The sequence below is a fragment of the Varroa jacobsoni genome, unplaced genomic scaffold (assembly GCF_002532875.2).
Source record: "Varroa jacobsoni isolate VJ856 unplaced genomic scaffold, vjacob_1.0 scaffold_480, whole genome shotgun sequence".
NCBI lineage: Eukaryota > Metazoa > Arthropoda > Arachnida > Mesostigmata > Varroidae > Varroa > Varroa jacobsoni.
In genome coordinates this window covers 89,118-107,559 of record NW_019213382.1, presented here as the reverse complement: position 1 = coordinate 107,559, position 18,442 = coordinate 89,118, and the positions used below count along the sequence as shown (strand labels likewise).

Genomic DNA, 18,442 nt, shown 5'->3' with positions numbered 1-18,442 from the left:
AACAAGAAAGAGGAAAGTCGAGCTTGATGCTCTTGACTCTAGACATGGGCTAGTACGGCTAGCCAGCCACAGCCGACCCAGAAGCGGTAGCATCCCGAAAGGATGAGACACTACAGTGTTATTGTTTGCTTGGACCTCTACCGTCATGGCGATCGGTCTTATAGTTGTAGCTGTCTCTAAAATCGACGACCCCCTGCTGGTCCAATACAAAAGCTACGCTGCGGGCCATAACAGCGCTGTTCCCGGTTCTTGATGAACGAAAATCGGCCAGGGGGTGTGCTGCAGACCACAAGCAACGGCCGCGTTGCAACCAAAAGCTCTAAAGAGTTCTGGCGGTAATCTCACGTCCGCGGAGAACACAAAGCAAAGGACAGAGGAATATAGGCAGAGCGACTTCTCTCACAGTTTGGTGGGGACATGCAGCTCGAGCTCAGTGGTTACGGCTTCAAGCGATTCTGCCAATGACAACGAGTAAAACAGCACAACTGAATTTCAAGCACCCTTTGGTATTTTTCAGCGTCATAGAAAACGGTGAAGATAGGACAGCAGCCGGTCGTTGTTACTTTGCCATTCTCTGTCAGGATTTAAACCCCATAGCAGTGACGTACAGTTTTCTTGCCTTTGCTGCCTGCCGAGTTGAGCTGGCGACTAAAGGCTACAGTGCCTTTAAATCTCGTCGTTCGTCTCATTCCTTCGTTTATTTTCCATCTCTTTCTTCTTCTTCTTTTTCGCTTTTTGCGGAGCTCCTCGCCTTTCTATCCTATCCGCCGTTTCATGCTCATCAGCATCAGTTTGCCCTTTTGATCCCACGCCTTATGTCTTTTACAAGCTCCCCAAATCCGTCGCCGCCGCCACCACTCGTAGTGCCCTTGGACTTCTTCACGAGAGTGCGAAATAGAGAGGTATAGGAAGAGTGTGTAAAAGAGAAACACTGGAGAATCCCCGCGGCGAATGATACCTTCAGCCAAAACGAGACTTTTTTGTCTTGTTAAGAAGATGATAATATTTAGAATTTTAGCAATGTTACTAGGGAAAACCATAAGCTTTTCAGTATTACAATGTCGTCTATACCAGTAGGTCGATATGTTGAAGTGTGCTCAGATAAACGTTTGGTTGCCAATTATATATATATATATATATAGGGGCCAACGTCAACCTAACTGTAATTGATGAGACAATCACGGGGTTATTTATGATACGCTGTCACCGCAAGCAGGCCTGCTTTGTATACGTAAACTAGTTAACTTGATATAGAAACGAAAATCATCTCTTACTACCGGTAAGTTTTAACTTACATAAAATACGACTACAAATACTATTTTTGCCGATTTTACTCTGATATCGTAAAGTGACAACACACATATCGTCTTAACTGTTCAGGGAATAGGATTTGCCCAATCAGGCAGTATTATAATTACGGGAAAGGCTAGTTTATGAGATGGTTCGTAACAATCAATAATGACAATATCATTTCGTTTATGTGTAAATGTACCCTTTCAGTGATGGATGGTCTGACCGTATGGATGTCGTCGCCAATCTCGAACGGCATGCCACAGGTTCAATCTCTGTGAGGCTGCATACAAACTACGACACCGAATTTGATCAATATTATTTCGGACTAGACCCATTTACTAACAAGCGCAATCCCTGGTTTCGTGAATTCTGGGAGACCCGTTTCAATTGTTCATTCAGGAACACCAACTCCAGCGCGTCCAACAAACAGACTGGCAGCAGTAGACGGAAAGGCACTCGGTGGGTCTCGCTAATTAACATCAAATAAATACTATTTCTAAGATAATGTAAGTGGCCTCGCACGTAAACACCGCTCGGATTGTTCCCCCCTCCTCCATGTACCATTTCGTGTTCAAGTAACTTTCGTTTCTAACGGCCATAATTATCATCTGGCTCATGATCATAATCGCTATTGCTAATAAGTGCTAACTTTATTAGTTAGAAATTAAATTTGAAATTAGTAAAATTATTGAATAATATTAAATATATCTTAAAAAATAAAATTTACTCATTTCGTATAAGAACCTTATTCGAATAAATGATACGCCCACGTTAAATTCTATATGTTTGTATACGATCGCTATTTGCTTCTAGTATTTGCAACGGCAAGGAGAAGTTGAACGAAGGCGGAAAATATAAACAAGACACAAAATTGGAATTTGTCAAAAAGTCGATTTACACAATGGCTTACGGCCTTCACAACATGCATCGGGACTTCTGTCCGAATAGGACGGGCCTATGCAGTGCGATGCTCCCTATCAACGGCTCCATCTTCCTTCAGTACCTCATGAACGTCAGCTTCGACTGGACCACAGATGGTAGCAAGGTGTTCTTCATGCAGAACGGAGACCCACCTGGCCAGTGAGTAGAACAACATAATAATATAGAATATCATTACAAGTTTATTGCCTTACCTCAGGTACGTTTCGTTACACTCATCGTGTACATACATGCTACATTTCATTGTTTATTTAGGTTTCGTACTCGGCTGTCTATGCAAATGGCTGAGAAAGTAACTGAATTAACTAGCGAGCCGCTAACGCGCGTCCGTTTTCGTGAGTAAAGGCTAAATTGCTCATTACCTCGATGTAGTACGAAACATACGAGCAATTGTTAACTCTAAAGGCTAGTATACGACAGAATTTCGTATACCTATATTCCCGTAACTAATTTTGGCATTACAAAATAATGTAGACAAAAGATCGTACCTCTACTTATTGGCGCGGAGAACTGCACCAGACCAGCTGAATTAATCCGCTTGAAGAGTACTATATTCCAGCGCAAAGCGTAATATATATAACATTGAATATTTAAATATCAATTCTTCTTTATTTAGTATATGCGCGATAAATTCATTTAAACGAAAAGTGCATCGGATATCGGCTCTGCGAATAATTCCGAATAACGTTCGGAGGACTGGGCGACCCAACGCTAAACCCAATTCCCAGCTGATGAAAATTCAAACCGTATTAAATATGCTCATTTCAACTGAACCGGAATGAAATATGACTTAATCATGATGCGAAGGCGTCCGATTCATCTTTTGTCAGCCGGCAGGCAGCAAAACTTGTGTAAGAGATACTAGATTTGTATCGAAAACAGCAGATCTTCTCGGTGATTGAGAGTGAAAATGGTACCGATTAGGATTCTTCAGTAAAAAGTTGAAACACAGCTAAAACGTGCAGCTAATAAGTATTCTTAGGATAAACGAATTATATATATATATATATATATATATATATATATATATATGGGTAGAGCAGGCAGGGAGATGGGCAAACAGAGCAAAAATGGCGGGTTTAGCGGATATGTTTGGAGCATGTCTGGGATAAGTAATTCGGGAGGCGTCGCTGTTACCCCCCAGCTAGCCACTGCGGATTGGGCAACGATAGAGCGGATTTGGAATGTACCAAGGATGTTCGAGATATAGAGTCCGATAAGGCAACGTGGCGGCATATGTACAATAGTAAGTCATCGTAGTATTATTGTTTCCCCTTATCTTTTGATTTCGGCATTCAGTTAACGTCCACAGCTGTCTATCGTGTTCCAAACAATGTTTCATTTTTAAGCTTTTAGCCTTACCCACTGTCTAAGCAATGTATGCAGTCAGGCCGAAACAAAAGGCTAGTTTCAGGCCCTGCTGGCTCACTGACCTTACCGACAACTGACTGAGTGTAGGTAAGCGCATTAATAATAGAAACCTTCATTATTCCCCTTTGATTTTGAATGGGTTGGCTATCTATCGCCGCGATGCTGGTGCGTTTCTAGGTGCTTCTGTTGCTGCGTCCATTCCGCCGAATCGCTCCGACGAAGCGTGTGCATCGTACCGTTGTGCCATGGTGTGTCACCGACTGTCATTCCTGAGCTGCTTTGAGTTGGACAGATAACTGCTGGTGTCCAAATCAGGAGTACTAGAACAGCACGTTTGCGAAACTCACAGCGACGTGAGCTTCTCCAGTAACTAAGGGCCGCCTTCTAAGCTCCCACTGAGTGATGGAGTCATCGACTTCCACCCTGCATGTTTGACAATACTGTCTGCTTCTTCGTAAGGGGCTGATAGCTATGAGAAGTGAATGTAATGGAACGGGTAAAGTGCAGACTACGAATTTGTAGCCGTTCTGCGTAGAATGTCTATAAGAAGAACCGAAATTGAACGGATCGATGACGGGTGCCTAGGTTCTTGCCCATATTAGTAGCACTTTGCGCTTTGGTCTCTGTGGTCCCATAGGGTTAGTTACGAAGAGAAAGTCGTCAAACTTTTGTTCACAAATAATTTCACCCAAAAATGAGTCTCCTCTAGAGAAGAGAAGCTAAAATCAAATAGCAACGATACAGTGTACGTACGTATGTCCGTATGTACATGTGTGCGACTTGTGTAGATGGGATTCGGTACGGCAGTTTTTATTTTGAAGGCGTGTGTTTCGTTCTTTCTTTTAGAAACGCCTAGTATGAGATGCGCTAAGGGTCAAACAAGTTATCGACATTGACCATAACAGTTTTAATAATTAAAAACAATGAATAACGTAACATTCGGTAGAGATTATTGGTTATGTTAGCGCTAAGAAAGATTTTAAATTAGCCACGACTGGTCTTCAAGTTATATCGTATCTTTTATAAATGCACTCGATCAAGATATTGTCAAGGTGGTTCGAATTTTGTGGCCGTTAAGGTATTGAAATATCGCACTCTATCTAACGAAAATGCCACTGGTTGTTTGTTGTAAGAAACGAATCTGGATCAGTAGCATGTTGTAGAAGTGTACATATGTTACAGGGTGTAACTTTTACTTATAAAGTATGTTTATTTCTTCGAAGATTTCAACATAAGGAAATTATCATCTATTGATTACGTATCGCTATACAGTACTCGCACGTATATATACATACTCTGCCGTGTAAAAAGGTCCTCGACTCAATTGCCACAATGTCATTCGTTGCACGTATAAGCTACACTACTAAAAAGATGACCCTGAAAGCCTGCCCGCTGTGGAGATGTCAGCGTTCCACAGACTCCTGCGCTGCACATTTGCCTAGACAAACAGATAATTATTACGACTACTATATCTAGTACAGAGGGGCAAATATAACCTTTATCCGGCCTGCCGTCCGCAATTACCTGCAACAAAATATGAAAGTTTTTTCGTTGGATCAAATTGGCGATTTTGTCATCTCATACGCGCAGGACATTGTTGCTCTTGAAAATAACCGTGTCCTTCTCACGGCCATGCGCACCTACAGCGAGACAAAGCGAATAGTATCATCAGAGACGCGCCAATCTTGTGCCACCATTAGACTCGTCGTAGAGTCCAAGCGATCTTTCAAATTTATGCTGTACTTCAATTGTAGGACGTAGTGGATGGTAAAATATTGATCGTTAGGTTGTAAAACAGCAACTTACGGAGCGGAAATCTTTTCTGCTTTCCGTCTTTACATAAAAGTGGCTCTCACTCGATAAGGCTGTAACATGTAATGCATGCATTGCGCATGCAGTCAAAGCCCTGATTCTTCAAGTCATTGGTAACGCTACTTGGTGTGGCTCGCGTGCGTTCTGGCTAGTAACAGTCAGTTAACGAGTCCATTGTTTTCATCCGTTAGTGCCGAAAAACTTTAATAGGTATGGTGTATCTACGGCGATTCATACTTACATAGCGATGATTCAGATTTGTCCGACCCAAAAGATCCGATTTATTATTTGCCGGCTGTCAAACAGCACTTGTCAGGCTAGACAATAAAAAAAAGTCTAACGGATTCTGATTGATGCTACCGCCTTTAGCCCGACTTTACGCTTCTATTTTAAATTCATCTTAACTAATCATTTGGAATTATTCCCAGACCCATATCAATACGAGAGGGGCCGACAAGCGAGCATTAATAGTTATCTAGCTCCTGATCTGCGGAGCCTATAAAACTGTCGTGCGGTGCTTGGCCGCTTCTATGAGAGACCTTGCACGAACGTTGAGTTTGGAGCAGGAGGTGATATGAAAAAACCATTCGACAACGAGATAAAACGGGTTAGGAACCGAATGGGTCGTCAAATGAATCGGTCATTTTTGTATCGTTTAACGATATTAAGACGGATGCCCTACAGGATCAAACTAGGGTATCTACACTATCGAAATAAATGACTAAAATCAATCTGTTAAATAAGGAACCAGCTTTCAAGCATGGTAAACCGCTTTAGGTAATGAAATTGTCCTACAACGTTTTCAATGACCTGCGAAGGTAAGAAAACGAAAGATCTGACCGAATTCCGGGCTATTACACTTTACAGAATTTAGATCGAAACTACTGTCTCATACAGAAAGCCATTGTATTTAGTTGCGAGATAGGGTAGCGATAGAATTAAGCAAATTCGGAAGTGCAAGTTTTCGCCATTTAGTTTCTACTTTCCTTTTTTGTTCAGTGTCGGCCTCGCGGGTTCCTTTGACTCCTTTTTTACATCCTGGTAAAGATAGGATGGGACGCATAACCCAGTGACGGTATGAGTTGTCAGCCCCAGAACGTAGCCATATATATGATAGCTGCGGTCTCAGTTTGTAACTGTATTTAAAAATAAGAATGTATCTATTAGTATATTTCACCAAACCTTCTCTCTCTGCCTGACTGGGCTCGACACGGCAGCATATCTCATCCCACCTACGGCTATTTTTGTTTAATATGGAGACTACCGATTAGCTTAGTCCAATACATTAGCCAAGAAAAAAGCAGCATTGGATTGCGTAACGCAATAGTGACTGTAATAGGCACTCGTGCTGTACTACCTCTCGAAATACCGTCTTTAAACGTCGATATTTTCCCAGCTACTCGTATGCGACATAAGCTGGATAATCTAGCCATCGCTTGACTGAGGTGCGGTTTCCTTAGGCAAGCCACTTCGTCTTCATTACTAGCCAGTAAGGTTATTTATTTATAGGTGTCTACGGAGTTTAACCTTCAAGAAGTATAGAGCCTTTACACAGTAATGGAATACTTGCAATCACAATTGTTATGCAGAACACCCTTGGCTAGCTCTGTCCCGTCTACACAGTATCTCGTCTGATGGCCAAAGAGACGTAGAGTAACCGAAATTTTCTAGACTAGTGTTTTTTTACTACTCATGCCTAGTCCAAAAATCTTCAAGGCATCTTTAGGCTTTTATACCTACGCGCGCTCCAGTAGAGCAAGATTATTCAGACAGTCTTTAAATAAGCGCTGTCTTCCATGTTTTGACCTTCTGTGGTAGCGTATGCGCTCCCTAAATAACGAAGTATTATGTTAAAAACACATAGAGTTCAATAGCGTAAACAAAAATTATTGAATGTAACTGAAAAATATCTGTGTTGACGCTTGTTAAATGGGAGCATGGTGCAGTTTTTCCAAGTATGGTGTTTTAATATGAATTAAGATTTTTTTAATGTATAATAAACCATCCACTTTGAAAGGCATGTAATCGGATTGGGTTAGAGCGCGTAAAGAACCCAAATTTTTTTATACTAAGTTCTCGATGATAATCAGATACGGATATTGAAGTGGTCAGTAAAGAATCATGTCAAAAGAAGGCTTTCAGATGCCGTATTCAACTTGAAAAAAGTATTGATGGCGCCATTGAAATACCGAAATATATAAAAAGTATTTGCTTTATAGATTGTGCAACAAAATAAACAAGAGCGGGGAGATGGCCATAATAAAACAGACTCGTCGAAAATTAAAGGGATTAAGCAAACCCATTTTTTATTAAAAATATCTGCGCCGTTGCTGTGAAAAAAGTACTCATTTCTATAGCAGGATGGTTTCACTTCTTCTGTCTCGAAGCCATCCAAGATATTCTGATGGCTTTCTTGGTAGCATTAAGTCTAAAGCGTCCTCTTGAGTTCAGCCGTAATTTCGTTTCGCTACCGCACAAGATGAGCATTTCGGTAAACAATCTTTCGAAGGGCTCTGCACGTATGGTCGCGTTACTTTTGTACGGTACTACTAAGCCAAGTCCACTTGCTTCAAGTGAAGCCAAACCTAGCACTATTTGTCAGCGCCGTTAGGCCTTACCTAAACTAATCTCCTAGCCGCGGCAGGCATCGCCATTGCATGCAATAGGCTACTCCATGAGATGTGCTATATTCGGTACTTCTCTTCTTAGCGGCCTTACTTCCCCATTGCGCCATCGTCGTTCTTACTTCGACCGCTTCTGCAATCTACGTTGCCTGTAGCCCAAAGTGACACTAAATGTTCTTAGTTTGTCCGGTACTCGTAGCGTAAAGGCACCTGTTGTCGAAGGCAGAGGAAGAGAGGAAACATAAGCTTGATGCGGGCTAAGGCCAGCGGGCCTTACGAAAATTCAAGCGAAATAAGCCGAAGGAAAGCGACGTTGATCACCCCGGCGACCTTATTCGTTAGCAGACACATTCATAGACCAGCAGCAGTAGTAAATATCGCCCTTTGCTTTACGCCAACTTAGTGAGAACCGGGCATACAAAAGTAGCATGAGAAGTCGGCGGAATCAGTCGCAGGTCGCAGCTCCAACAGTTCGCATATCTATCCGAGTACAGGCAGCTCTGTTTCGTTGAAGCTGAATTCCGCTTTAAGAATCCCACATCACTGGGCCTTATTATCTTCGACGACTTCGTTTGACCATCCCTCTGCGGCTTGGAACCATCCCTGTCGGTTGAGTGGTCTGCAGGGTAGCATTGGTATCTACGAGCAACGTGCAGTAGTACATGTCAACGATTGTGGATTGGAAGATCCACCGCCATTCCGATTCAACCTAGTCGCTCCTTATAAACTTGGTATATCCTCGTTCGGAGAATATAATTCGTCTTTTTCTATTCTCCTTGTAGTAATATAGAGTGCGTCTCTTTTTCCAAATACCGCGATTCCCGCCACCGTTCCTACGGGGAATCGACGGGTGGAAGAGCGCTCGTCAAAAGGAGGTTGCTGCCCAGCGACTGTACTGGTGATGAAGTCAAGACGACCAGCCAGCGGCGATATATGAAGCTGTCTCTAAATTACGAGCTGAGAAACAGGCCAACGAAAGAACTTCCATCTTTCGCAATCGTCAGCGAACATCCCCTGAGGATGAATGCCTCTAATGTTTTCCATGTTTATGAGATGCGATTTACTTTTATGTAAACAATACAATTATGCGTCCTGAAATTAGAGTGGCATAGAGTAGAGTGGTTTTAAGAAGAGTATAATACTGCAGTGACATGCACACGGAAGTTTCCTATCGAGTTTATCATAGAATCGTCGGCGCCGTTTGGCAAGTTACAAGTAAAGTTTAAAGCGTTCTAAAATAAATCTATTTTATAAGAACAGCTGTTAAAGCCAACAGCCGCCTGTACAGCTTTCGGGGACGATTGCCACAGATACTCACTACAATATCCCAATTGTCACAGAAGTATACATTTTTTTTTAATTAAATAAATGGTTGTGACTACTAGTATAAAAATAGAAATCGGTTAGGTCGGGTGGTGCTAATACAGGCGCGGCAAAGGCGGTATAAGAAAACCATCTCCAGCGTCTAGGGAGGTCCAGACACGTTTTAGTGCGGCTGAGTGGTACGGTTGAAAGATGAATGATAAGCAAGTATAGGTTAGTCAGACTACAGCTTTCCGAAAATGTGGACGCTGTTGTTATTGAAGGTGGACCACTTAAGTCCGACATTTACGCACAGGAAATGCGTACGCGACAATCCTAGACAAGGACAAGTGCAGCTAAGAAAATTATCTCTCGAGCGTTTTTCCCTTCCTAGGTATACGGTTTTAACGTAGCGTCTGCTACAACGATCTATATTTGGAGCATTTAAAGTCCATCAATGAAGTTCAAAATAGATTTCTGTTGGAGCTCATCTTTATCGTGCGAGATCATAAATGAGCTCGCACTGCTCGTACGCCAGAATGAGAAAAATACCGAAAGAAGTTAAGTTGAGAAGGTGGCTTAAGTTTGCAAAATAGCAGGGACATAACGAAACGAGTGTGTACCGTCAAAAAAGATAACCGTTCATGGGCAGGACCGTAGTGCGGTAAATTAATTTAAACCGATTCAATTTCACTCTTCTATTCTATATTTCTTTCGGGAAATGCGTGCGGGATGCGCAGTAATAAAACTGCGTTCTTTTGCTCTTTCAATAGCTACTCGTTATCATTTTTTACACCCTGGTCATCGGGGCGTCAAATCGATTTGGCCCAAATCGATAGACAGAGACCCATCGAGCTCGACAGCTATTCGAAGCATCAAAAGTAAAAGGCTGATTGCGTGTTGACTCTAAAGGATCGGGATTCACCCTGCGCAGAATACAAGCCAAAATGTAAATGGGTCCGTTAAATCGGCAGCAGTTGAAACGGCCCTGTGAGATACGAGAGGCCCGCATCAACTCCAGGCAAGTCAATGTCGAAACGCATCGTTCTGAACGCAGTGTCTTCACTACATTGAAGCTTGCTCTCAGACCTTATATGGTGCGCGACATTGACTCCAAAGTAGATCCCAGACGTTTACCCGAAGCAGATTGGCCACGCCGACTGACTTGAGATAGCATTGAAATAACTGCTATAGTTGCAACGACAAACCAGTTAGGCGTCATAAAGTCTCGTCCTGCGACCCATACTCTTCTATTCGGCCGACTTTAGGCATGCTCGCTCCTTTACCTGGCATCGTCACCGACTTTGAGCTACACAGACAGTCGATACCCAGGGCTGAACTCTTATTGTCTGTTGCCAGCATACGACACTGTCATTGGGAACACAACAGTGAACCAAACTCTAGTGGCATACGAAGTTACGCTTGAAAACTTTTCGCTTTCATAGGCGGACTACCGAAGACCAGTCATTTAGGCAAATTTATTTTTGTTACTGGAATTGCTTGGTAAGCGTGAGCATTTTTCATGCCCACAAGCCTTAAACGAATCCCTCCCGAAGGGAAATGAAAAAGTGATTTCTTTTTTTAGGGAACATTGATACTCCAATATCTCTATTACTTGTGCTTATTTATTATTACTATAATATCCACAATGTGCAGAGTAATTGTTCAATCTAATTTGCTAGTGTATTCAACACAGTGAACAGGAGCTTGCAGCCTTTCGCATTCTGTAGATCGTCATCACTGCATATAATGGAAGCCAGCACATTGAGCGTTCTGCAATTTACTTGGACGGCAAATCTTCGTTTATCCCGCTAGAATCATTTAATCTTTATCAAGTCTGCTCTAGTAAATCTGTAGCGGCACAAAGTGACCTTTCCGAATTATATTTACGCAATTCTATAAAACCACAAAATGATCCATATACGTGTGAAATTCGTATGTAAGTTGTCGAAAAATTGTCCTACATATTTATTACAAAATTTTGAGCTCTGCTTTTACTCTAACTGTCGACTCTTCAGATTTCCAAGGAACATAGCGTCTGGCTAAATTTAAGCAAAGCTGCCCAGTATTTACTAAGTCTATTACGTAAGATATTATTGGTTACTTGGTAACTTTAAAAAAATACTTAAATATTATTTGAATGTTACGCCTCACCTAATAATTGTCTGTTAAGTTACTGATATTTCGAAACTAAGAAGCGTTATTGTGTTCGTACTCGCTGAACGTAATGGCACAAGTGAGTAAATCCTTTTGAGAAGTTACTAATTGATTACCCCCATAATAAGGCGCTTCACGAGCTATATGCTTGAGGCATATGGTTTTCCTGATTAATTTAATGTGTTAAAATACTAGATGTCATTATCTACACACTCTGCATAGGTCCGCAAGCTATGCATTTTGCAGCCTCTTCCTTGCTTGCTGTGGTTTGTTATATATGCAAACTTAATCAGTTGTAGTATGTAAGCGGGAATCTTCATTGTCCTTCGTTGCTTGGGAACGCCTAAAGCCTGTTGACTAAACCAAGGCTTAAGGCAAAGCCTTCCAAGTCGGCCTACACTCTGGGGAACGACGTAGAGGTCGTAATATCCGATGTTTCAAAAAAAAAGAGCAGGAAAAGGAGTCTGCTAAGCTAAACTGGATTCTCTGACAGAAAACACCACCACACTTAACCAATAATACTGAGCTTTAATAGATATTGACGCACTGAACGATACCTTTACTCAATAAACGATAAAGATCTAAAACACATGTTTATTATAACAAATATTCGAAACCTTGCAGTCCCTCTGTGTGGATGATATTTTGGAAATATATTGCTGAATGCAAAGGCTGTACTGTTTAGATATATACGATCATAATATATATGATATATATATATATATATATATATATATATAGTGGGCCAAACCGCGAGTCTAAGGACTGTGTAGATCATACGTGATTTACATACGTAAAAGTCGTTAATCCAAGCCCCCTCAATAAAAAACACGCTGCGATTAAATAAGTACACAAACGTAAACATTGTACATACATATATATATATATATATATATATATAAACATTACAGGAAAGAAGCTAGCGAAACGCCTAATATTGTATCTGATTTATTCAACAATTATTTAATATGCCATATAGCATTTAGCCAACAGTTATATTGCTCTCCAGTTTTTCGGCTTAAATTCGCTTTTGCAAAATACGCGTACTAGCCTGTACCGTGTAATAATACAGGGGCAAAATTGCGAAATGGGGTCAAAAGTTCAACTGAAGTTGTTAATGGTACCAGGTGTTTCTACTATTTAAAAATTATACCCTTACAGTTAATCTACGTTGAGTTAGTTGTATGTTCAAGTGGGGTACGCCTTGAAGAGGCGGAACGATTCGAACGAGCTTCGTTGTCACGAGAACAATGTTGGTTACGAAAACGAATCGTTACCGGCGTTAGTGAGGCTCAGCGTAATAGGCCTCTTTTGGCAGGTGTGGAGCCAAGGCCTATTTATAGTTTGCTGTATCAGCATAAGCGGTGACAATTGAATAATATAATGAGTAAACGTCAGTAAGTAGTCAAACTAGATGTAATGGCGTATGCTTGCAAGCAGATATAATAGATTATATTAGAATGTACGTAACACGTTTTTCGATTATTATAACCTTATTAACATGGAATAACATACTCCAGATTGTGGTTTCAGTATCTCACACAAAGTAATCTTAATATACAGCATCAGGTTAAATTAGATTTAGACTCAATGTTTAAAGTAACGTATTCAGCGTACACTTTAGATGTTACTTCAATATGGGGTTTTCTAAGCCGGCTAACTTTGTTACTATACAGCTGTGTACAACCATACACGATCAGACCTGGATCCTAAGCCGTCACAGACCGCAACCTGGAACTCACTTTCTAGAATTATTAGCTCTACAGTGTAAATATCCATCTTAGGTTATAGCGCGGTGCTTGCTGACACCCAAACCTTCGTCTAGGTCTGACGATAATGACCCAAGCTCCGATGACAGACCGGAAGTATCAAAGTAACCAGACAAAAATTTAGTTTCGAAAGTGAACCATTGAGCTGCGTCCGATTGAGACTGGCTGTTGCCTAATTTTTTGTGGCTTCTATCACGACTGCTCGCTCTCTCACCGTCCATTTGCTTCCCGAGTGCCAATAGCCTAGCTTCCAGATGTCTGCTATGCGATGTACTGCTGACGTATAAGCATGCGGCCAGCTAATTGGGAGATCCACGTTCACCATTGAAAGCATGCGACGGCTAACCGAAACCATATCCACAAGGGATAGCTGTCACAGAAGCTGCCGCTGGATCCGGTCTTGCTTTTATTGCCAGCTTCACGTACACTATTATCCACGTAGGATTCATTGCAGGTTGCGGAAGAGCCAGCTGTCCTGTTCAGGCAAAAATGATAAACACCGGACTCACGGTAGACTCGTGTGCATTGAAACATTACGTGACAAGAAGAAAAGCTGTAAAAGGTTTCGTTCACCTATATGCGAATAAAGCATAAGAATAGTGCTCCGCAGATGACTCAGACATTATAAGCATAATCTAAGTAGTGTATTTATACCTTTCTTCTGATAACTGGCAGCAACTGGTAAAAATGTTACACATATTTTCAAGATCAAATAGAAAGAAATAGAAGAAGAAAGAAACAAAATAATGACATCCTGTTTTATCCAGCTTGTTTAAGCTATGTAGCTTGTTTTATCCATTACCAAATCTAGATGTGAAATATCGGCGTAAAGTATGGCACGAAAATAGCGCCATATATATAGTCTTGTGCAAGACTGTCTTCAGGCCTTCAATAAAAAATGCTTGAACTTAAATAGTAGGATACGTGTGTGGGTAACGCAATTGGGTACTAGCCAACAATTCAGCGAACAATCGAAGAGACGTATATCATATTCCATAAAAACGCAAAACTACATGATTTGACAAAGAAAAACAAACATGTTTTGCCATACAGCGGCCTATCCGTCCTTATTAGTAAACCGATCTGGTGTCACGAGGTTTGGGAGGCCATTTGAACCTTGTCGTCCGCCCATAGCCATGCTAGCCCATTCATTAAACTGACCCTTTTGCACTTGCAAATTTACCCAGTTGAAGATATCTTTCTTCAACTGCTCTGACTGTGTTTAAATTGAACCCTCAGGAAACGCGCGCTACCTACCTGAGATCACTGTTCATCGACAAAGTTGTGTGACAGTTATCTAACACGGGGGAAGCAAACTAGCATATAGGGAACAGTTTGATCAGCGTCATATTTTTTATAATATGTTAAGCAATTTGCTTTAAGGTAAACAACAACTAGTGTGATATCAACAGAAACGGTTGATCGGTAGAACGGTAAATCCGACTTTGTCGGCGTACTGAGATTGCTTCCGCTTTTTTTACGTACACTGGGATACTGGATATGGTTTGTGAGAACGGTTGATAATACGCGATGTCGCCATTCAGGCTGTAAAACCTAAATCATTCAGTATACATACCTTTCAACGTGCACACCCAGAAAGGTAATAAGTAACCTTCTAAGTAAATGCTTAATACAATCAGTGCAGCGGTATATGTAAATGGCTCCATTTTTATTTCATCCGAGTTGTAACAACATTTCGCTTATTACCCTTATTTACTTGTATATATACCGTGAAAATCACAATACCCATTGTAAAGCTCTGCTTTATAAGATATATGTGCAAGCTATATCTATAAAACACCGTATAGTGAATTCATATCATTATCGACATGCACTGGAAATTTCGCTTATGGCCATCAATATAGAGACAATATGTTGTTTATTCGCATACAGGATCTTTTTTTTTTTTTTTTTTTTGCTAGGTTTATAGCTTAATCCCATTGTTATAGACTTCAAGATTCTATAACGTTTAGACTTTTTGCTGCTCTTGATTCTAACTTATCATTTCCTTCCCATATATCCTGGTAAAGGTGCTGACATACATTATGGGGATTCGGCTCACTTATGCCTTATTGTAAGCAGTTATGGACAAGCGTTTGCTTCCGACCAGCTGACCTCCCTTCCGTCCTACTGATTCTATCTAATTTGCGTCATCAAATGCACATTCAGTACAAAGAGATGATATTTATCGGAATATGATCTGTTTCCCGTGTTGTCTCCTACTCGCTGGATGCTTTTGTTTATTAGCCCGTTTGACCGCGAGCTCCCGCTCACCACTTGCGATATGCCGGTGCCTATCTTCATGTAGTTAGTCTCCGTGTTCTTCATTCTCGCCTCTTGCCCCTCATCTTTCGACCTATGCTGGACCAACAGGCCATCGGACCTGCTAGGGATGAGTTTGTTAGGTTTCTCCTCACAAGCGCATGGCCCGCATTTGTAACCCGCAGGATGTCAATAAGAGGGTATTTTCGTTTTGTCGGAGCTCGTAAATGGGTGGCCGTTATTATTGGTGGTTTTGCTTTTCATCCTTAGATTTGCCGATAGCCGATTTTCTTTTCAGTCATTTTTCGTCGTCGCCACCATCTTGGTTCTTTGCAGTCGTTTGTGTTGTAGTCGTCTGTTGAGAAAGGACGCAGTTATTAGACAAAAGTGGCCGCCGATCGATCGCAAACAGGGTAGAATTGTCGCATGAGGGAAGGGGAGCTTACGTTGAGTTTGTGCAGTGTATGAAGAGCCTGCATCACAGTACGCTTATCCCTATCTCAGGGTCTTTCTTTTCACCGTCTTGACCACCATTTGCACCGCGACTGTCACTAGTAGCAATGTTATTCTGATCACAACTCCGTTGGCTATCCATTGTCGTAACACGTAGCAACGCCGCATATTTTCCATCATTAATATTTTTGAGGCGTGAATTATATGTGAGTATACTGTAAATGTATTTGTTTTGCACTCCAATGGATTTCCTTTTCCACTTTTAAGACCATTCACCAGCGAAGGTTCTCCACTTGCCACACGGATTGCTCGCATGCAGACAAACTACCTTACTCGTGTTTTCGCTATTTGTCTTGCTACCTCTGGCGCGTGTGCAAGCTAACCTAGCGTGTGCCTCCCCCTCTCTTCCGTCCCTGGCAATACTTGTGCGAGCCTATCATTGCAGATACATGACACTATGCACAGTCTTATCATACGGGGTAGCGGTCATCATATGTCCATTTGATGAGATTGAGGATATTGTTACGGTTGAGGTTGTGATCGTTGGCGTACTCCGCATCATCGACGTCGTGTTCAAGGCAAAGCAAGGGGGTCGGTACGGTAAGGAGAAAGAAAGACTTTAAGATCAAACGGAAGGAGACCATGATTACATTACAATACAATGCAACACAACGTCATATGATGATCATCATCAACGACATAGAGCCGCGGTAACTATGAGGGATGCGACATCAGGTTGTTGCTGATGTCATTTCGTCTGTATCCGCCGTCGGCAACATACGATGACAACAACGAGAGTAAGCTGTAGGCTCCTGTGTGCCTCCTGCGGAGTGTTATCTAACCGTGTATGCCATGACCGCAGAACATACATATAGAACACAGGTCACGCATACATGCATACGAGTAGGTACCTAACAAAGAACCTGGGGCGACAGTGGAAAGTAGCTCGCTTTTTTTACTTCTTGCTATTTTTTGTGACGGCCCACAGCAGTTCATAGAGGTACATAAGTATACGAACGCCATACTGGACACACATGCGACCATGCACAGGATACTGGCATGTAAACAGCGGTAGCAACAATGTAAGTGAACACGAAATGGGAACTGTAATAGAAGGAAAAGACAAATTAACAGGGATACCAGCGAAGGTATTGAATAGCCATCATGAACGAATTGGCTGGGCGTCGTCTTGCATCGACAGCGATGCTCTTTTTCGTACACGCAGCTACACACAAGTCCCAAACAAACAGAGGCACATGCAAATAGACACTCGTGCAGACGTATATACGGCATGTGCTACGTGGCCAAACGGGACCAACAGCTGTCCTTATCCTTCGTACAATTCTTCGTATAGGGTTATATAGCAGTCACTAGGTCCACGTATATAGATTCCCTAGCTCTTCGTCCTTTCCCTAAATAACAGCTAATAACACTCGAACTATTAAACGATCTCCAAATAAGGGTCAACTGGAAAGGTGATCTGATCAGCCTGATCTGCACAGGTGGTTCCCCGCTGCGGGTTTACCAGGCCGCCGCACCCCAGGGGACTCGTTGCGCAGTTAGGGCTATATTCACGTGGGCTTATATAACCACCATACGGTAACCTACTTCCTTTAACTAGCGAATATGATCCTGATGTAAGAAAAACACTGACAAAGATGGAACTGACTAAGGAGGCATTTAAGAAAAGGCCAGTCACAGCTAGCGTTACTGCCACAAAACGAGTGAACGGGAACAGCTACTCCTTTCTGAATGTTTTTGTATATCAACAATTGATTTCAGGATTAGCTAAGTTGAGTCCCTGAGATGTAAGCGTTGTATTATTCAGGAATCAATGCGATTCTCAAAGACGCAACTCTCCCATGTTCTCAAAACTTTAAAATAAAGCAACATGACGGTTTTGCTCTGTAGAGCTATTCACTCATTACTGGTATATACTTTTTCGATGTCTAAGTAGATGCAAAAAGTCAGCGTATTGGTTAAGTATTTCATGACTCCAAGCAGCGAGGTCTTACAACGTTTATTTGTCCTCTTATCTCAGTTCTCATGCACGTACATAGACCTACATCCTCTGTTGTATTTTAAAGATAAATCAAGAGCTTTTTTATAAAAAAAAAAAAAATGTATACGTATGCTCTTCTCAATTATTATCTAGATACATATGTATTAAGACACTATTCTGCCGTGACCTTTCATCTACGTGTTTTATTTCGGCTGTCGCTTCCAGGTATGACATCATGAACTTTCAACAGGTGAGCCCGGATAAGTATGACTATGTGCAGGTGGGCGCCTGGGTCAATGGCATCCTGAATTTGACAGCGCCCATACAGTGGAGCCCGCAGTTCCATCTTAAAGCCGACTCTCCGCCAGTGTCCATCTGTAGTAATCCCTGCCCCAAGGGGCAAGTCAAGGTTAGTAAGTAGTAGTGGGTGCCTGCTGGTGTGAATTCACTTTTTGCGA

At 41.8% G+C, this 18,442-nt stretch overlaps 1 protein-coding gene across 1 annotated transcript in view; it reads left to right on the top strand.

The window, feature by feature from the left end:
• LOC111260807 (metabotropic glutamate receptor 5) overlaps window positions 1-18,442 on the top strand; it is a gene marked incomplete at its 5' end in the record, with an annotated part of 161,967 nt that overhangs the window by 55,055 nt on the left and 88,470 nt on the right. The window contains 3 exon segments of the mRNA XM_022833827.1: window positions 1,501-1,752; window positions 2,107-2,373; window positions 18,210-18,393. Of these exon segments, the coding sequence (XP_022689562.1) occupies window positions 1,501-1,752; window positions 2,107-2,373; window positions 18,210-18,393 (703 nt within the window).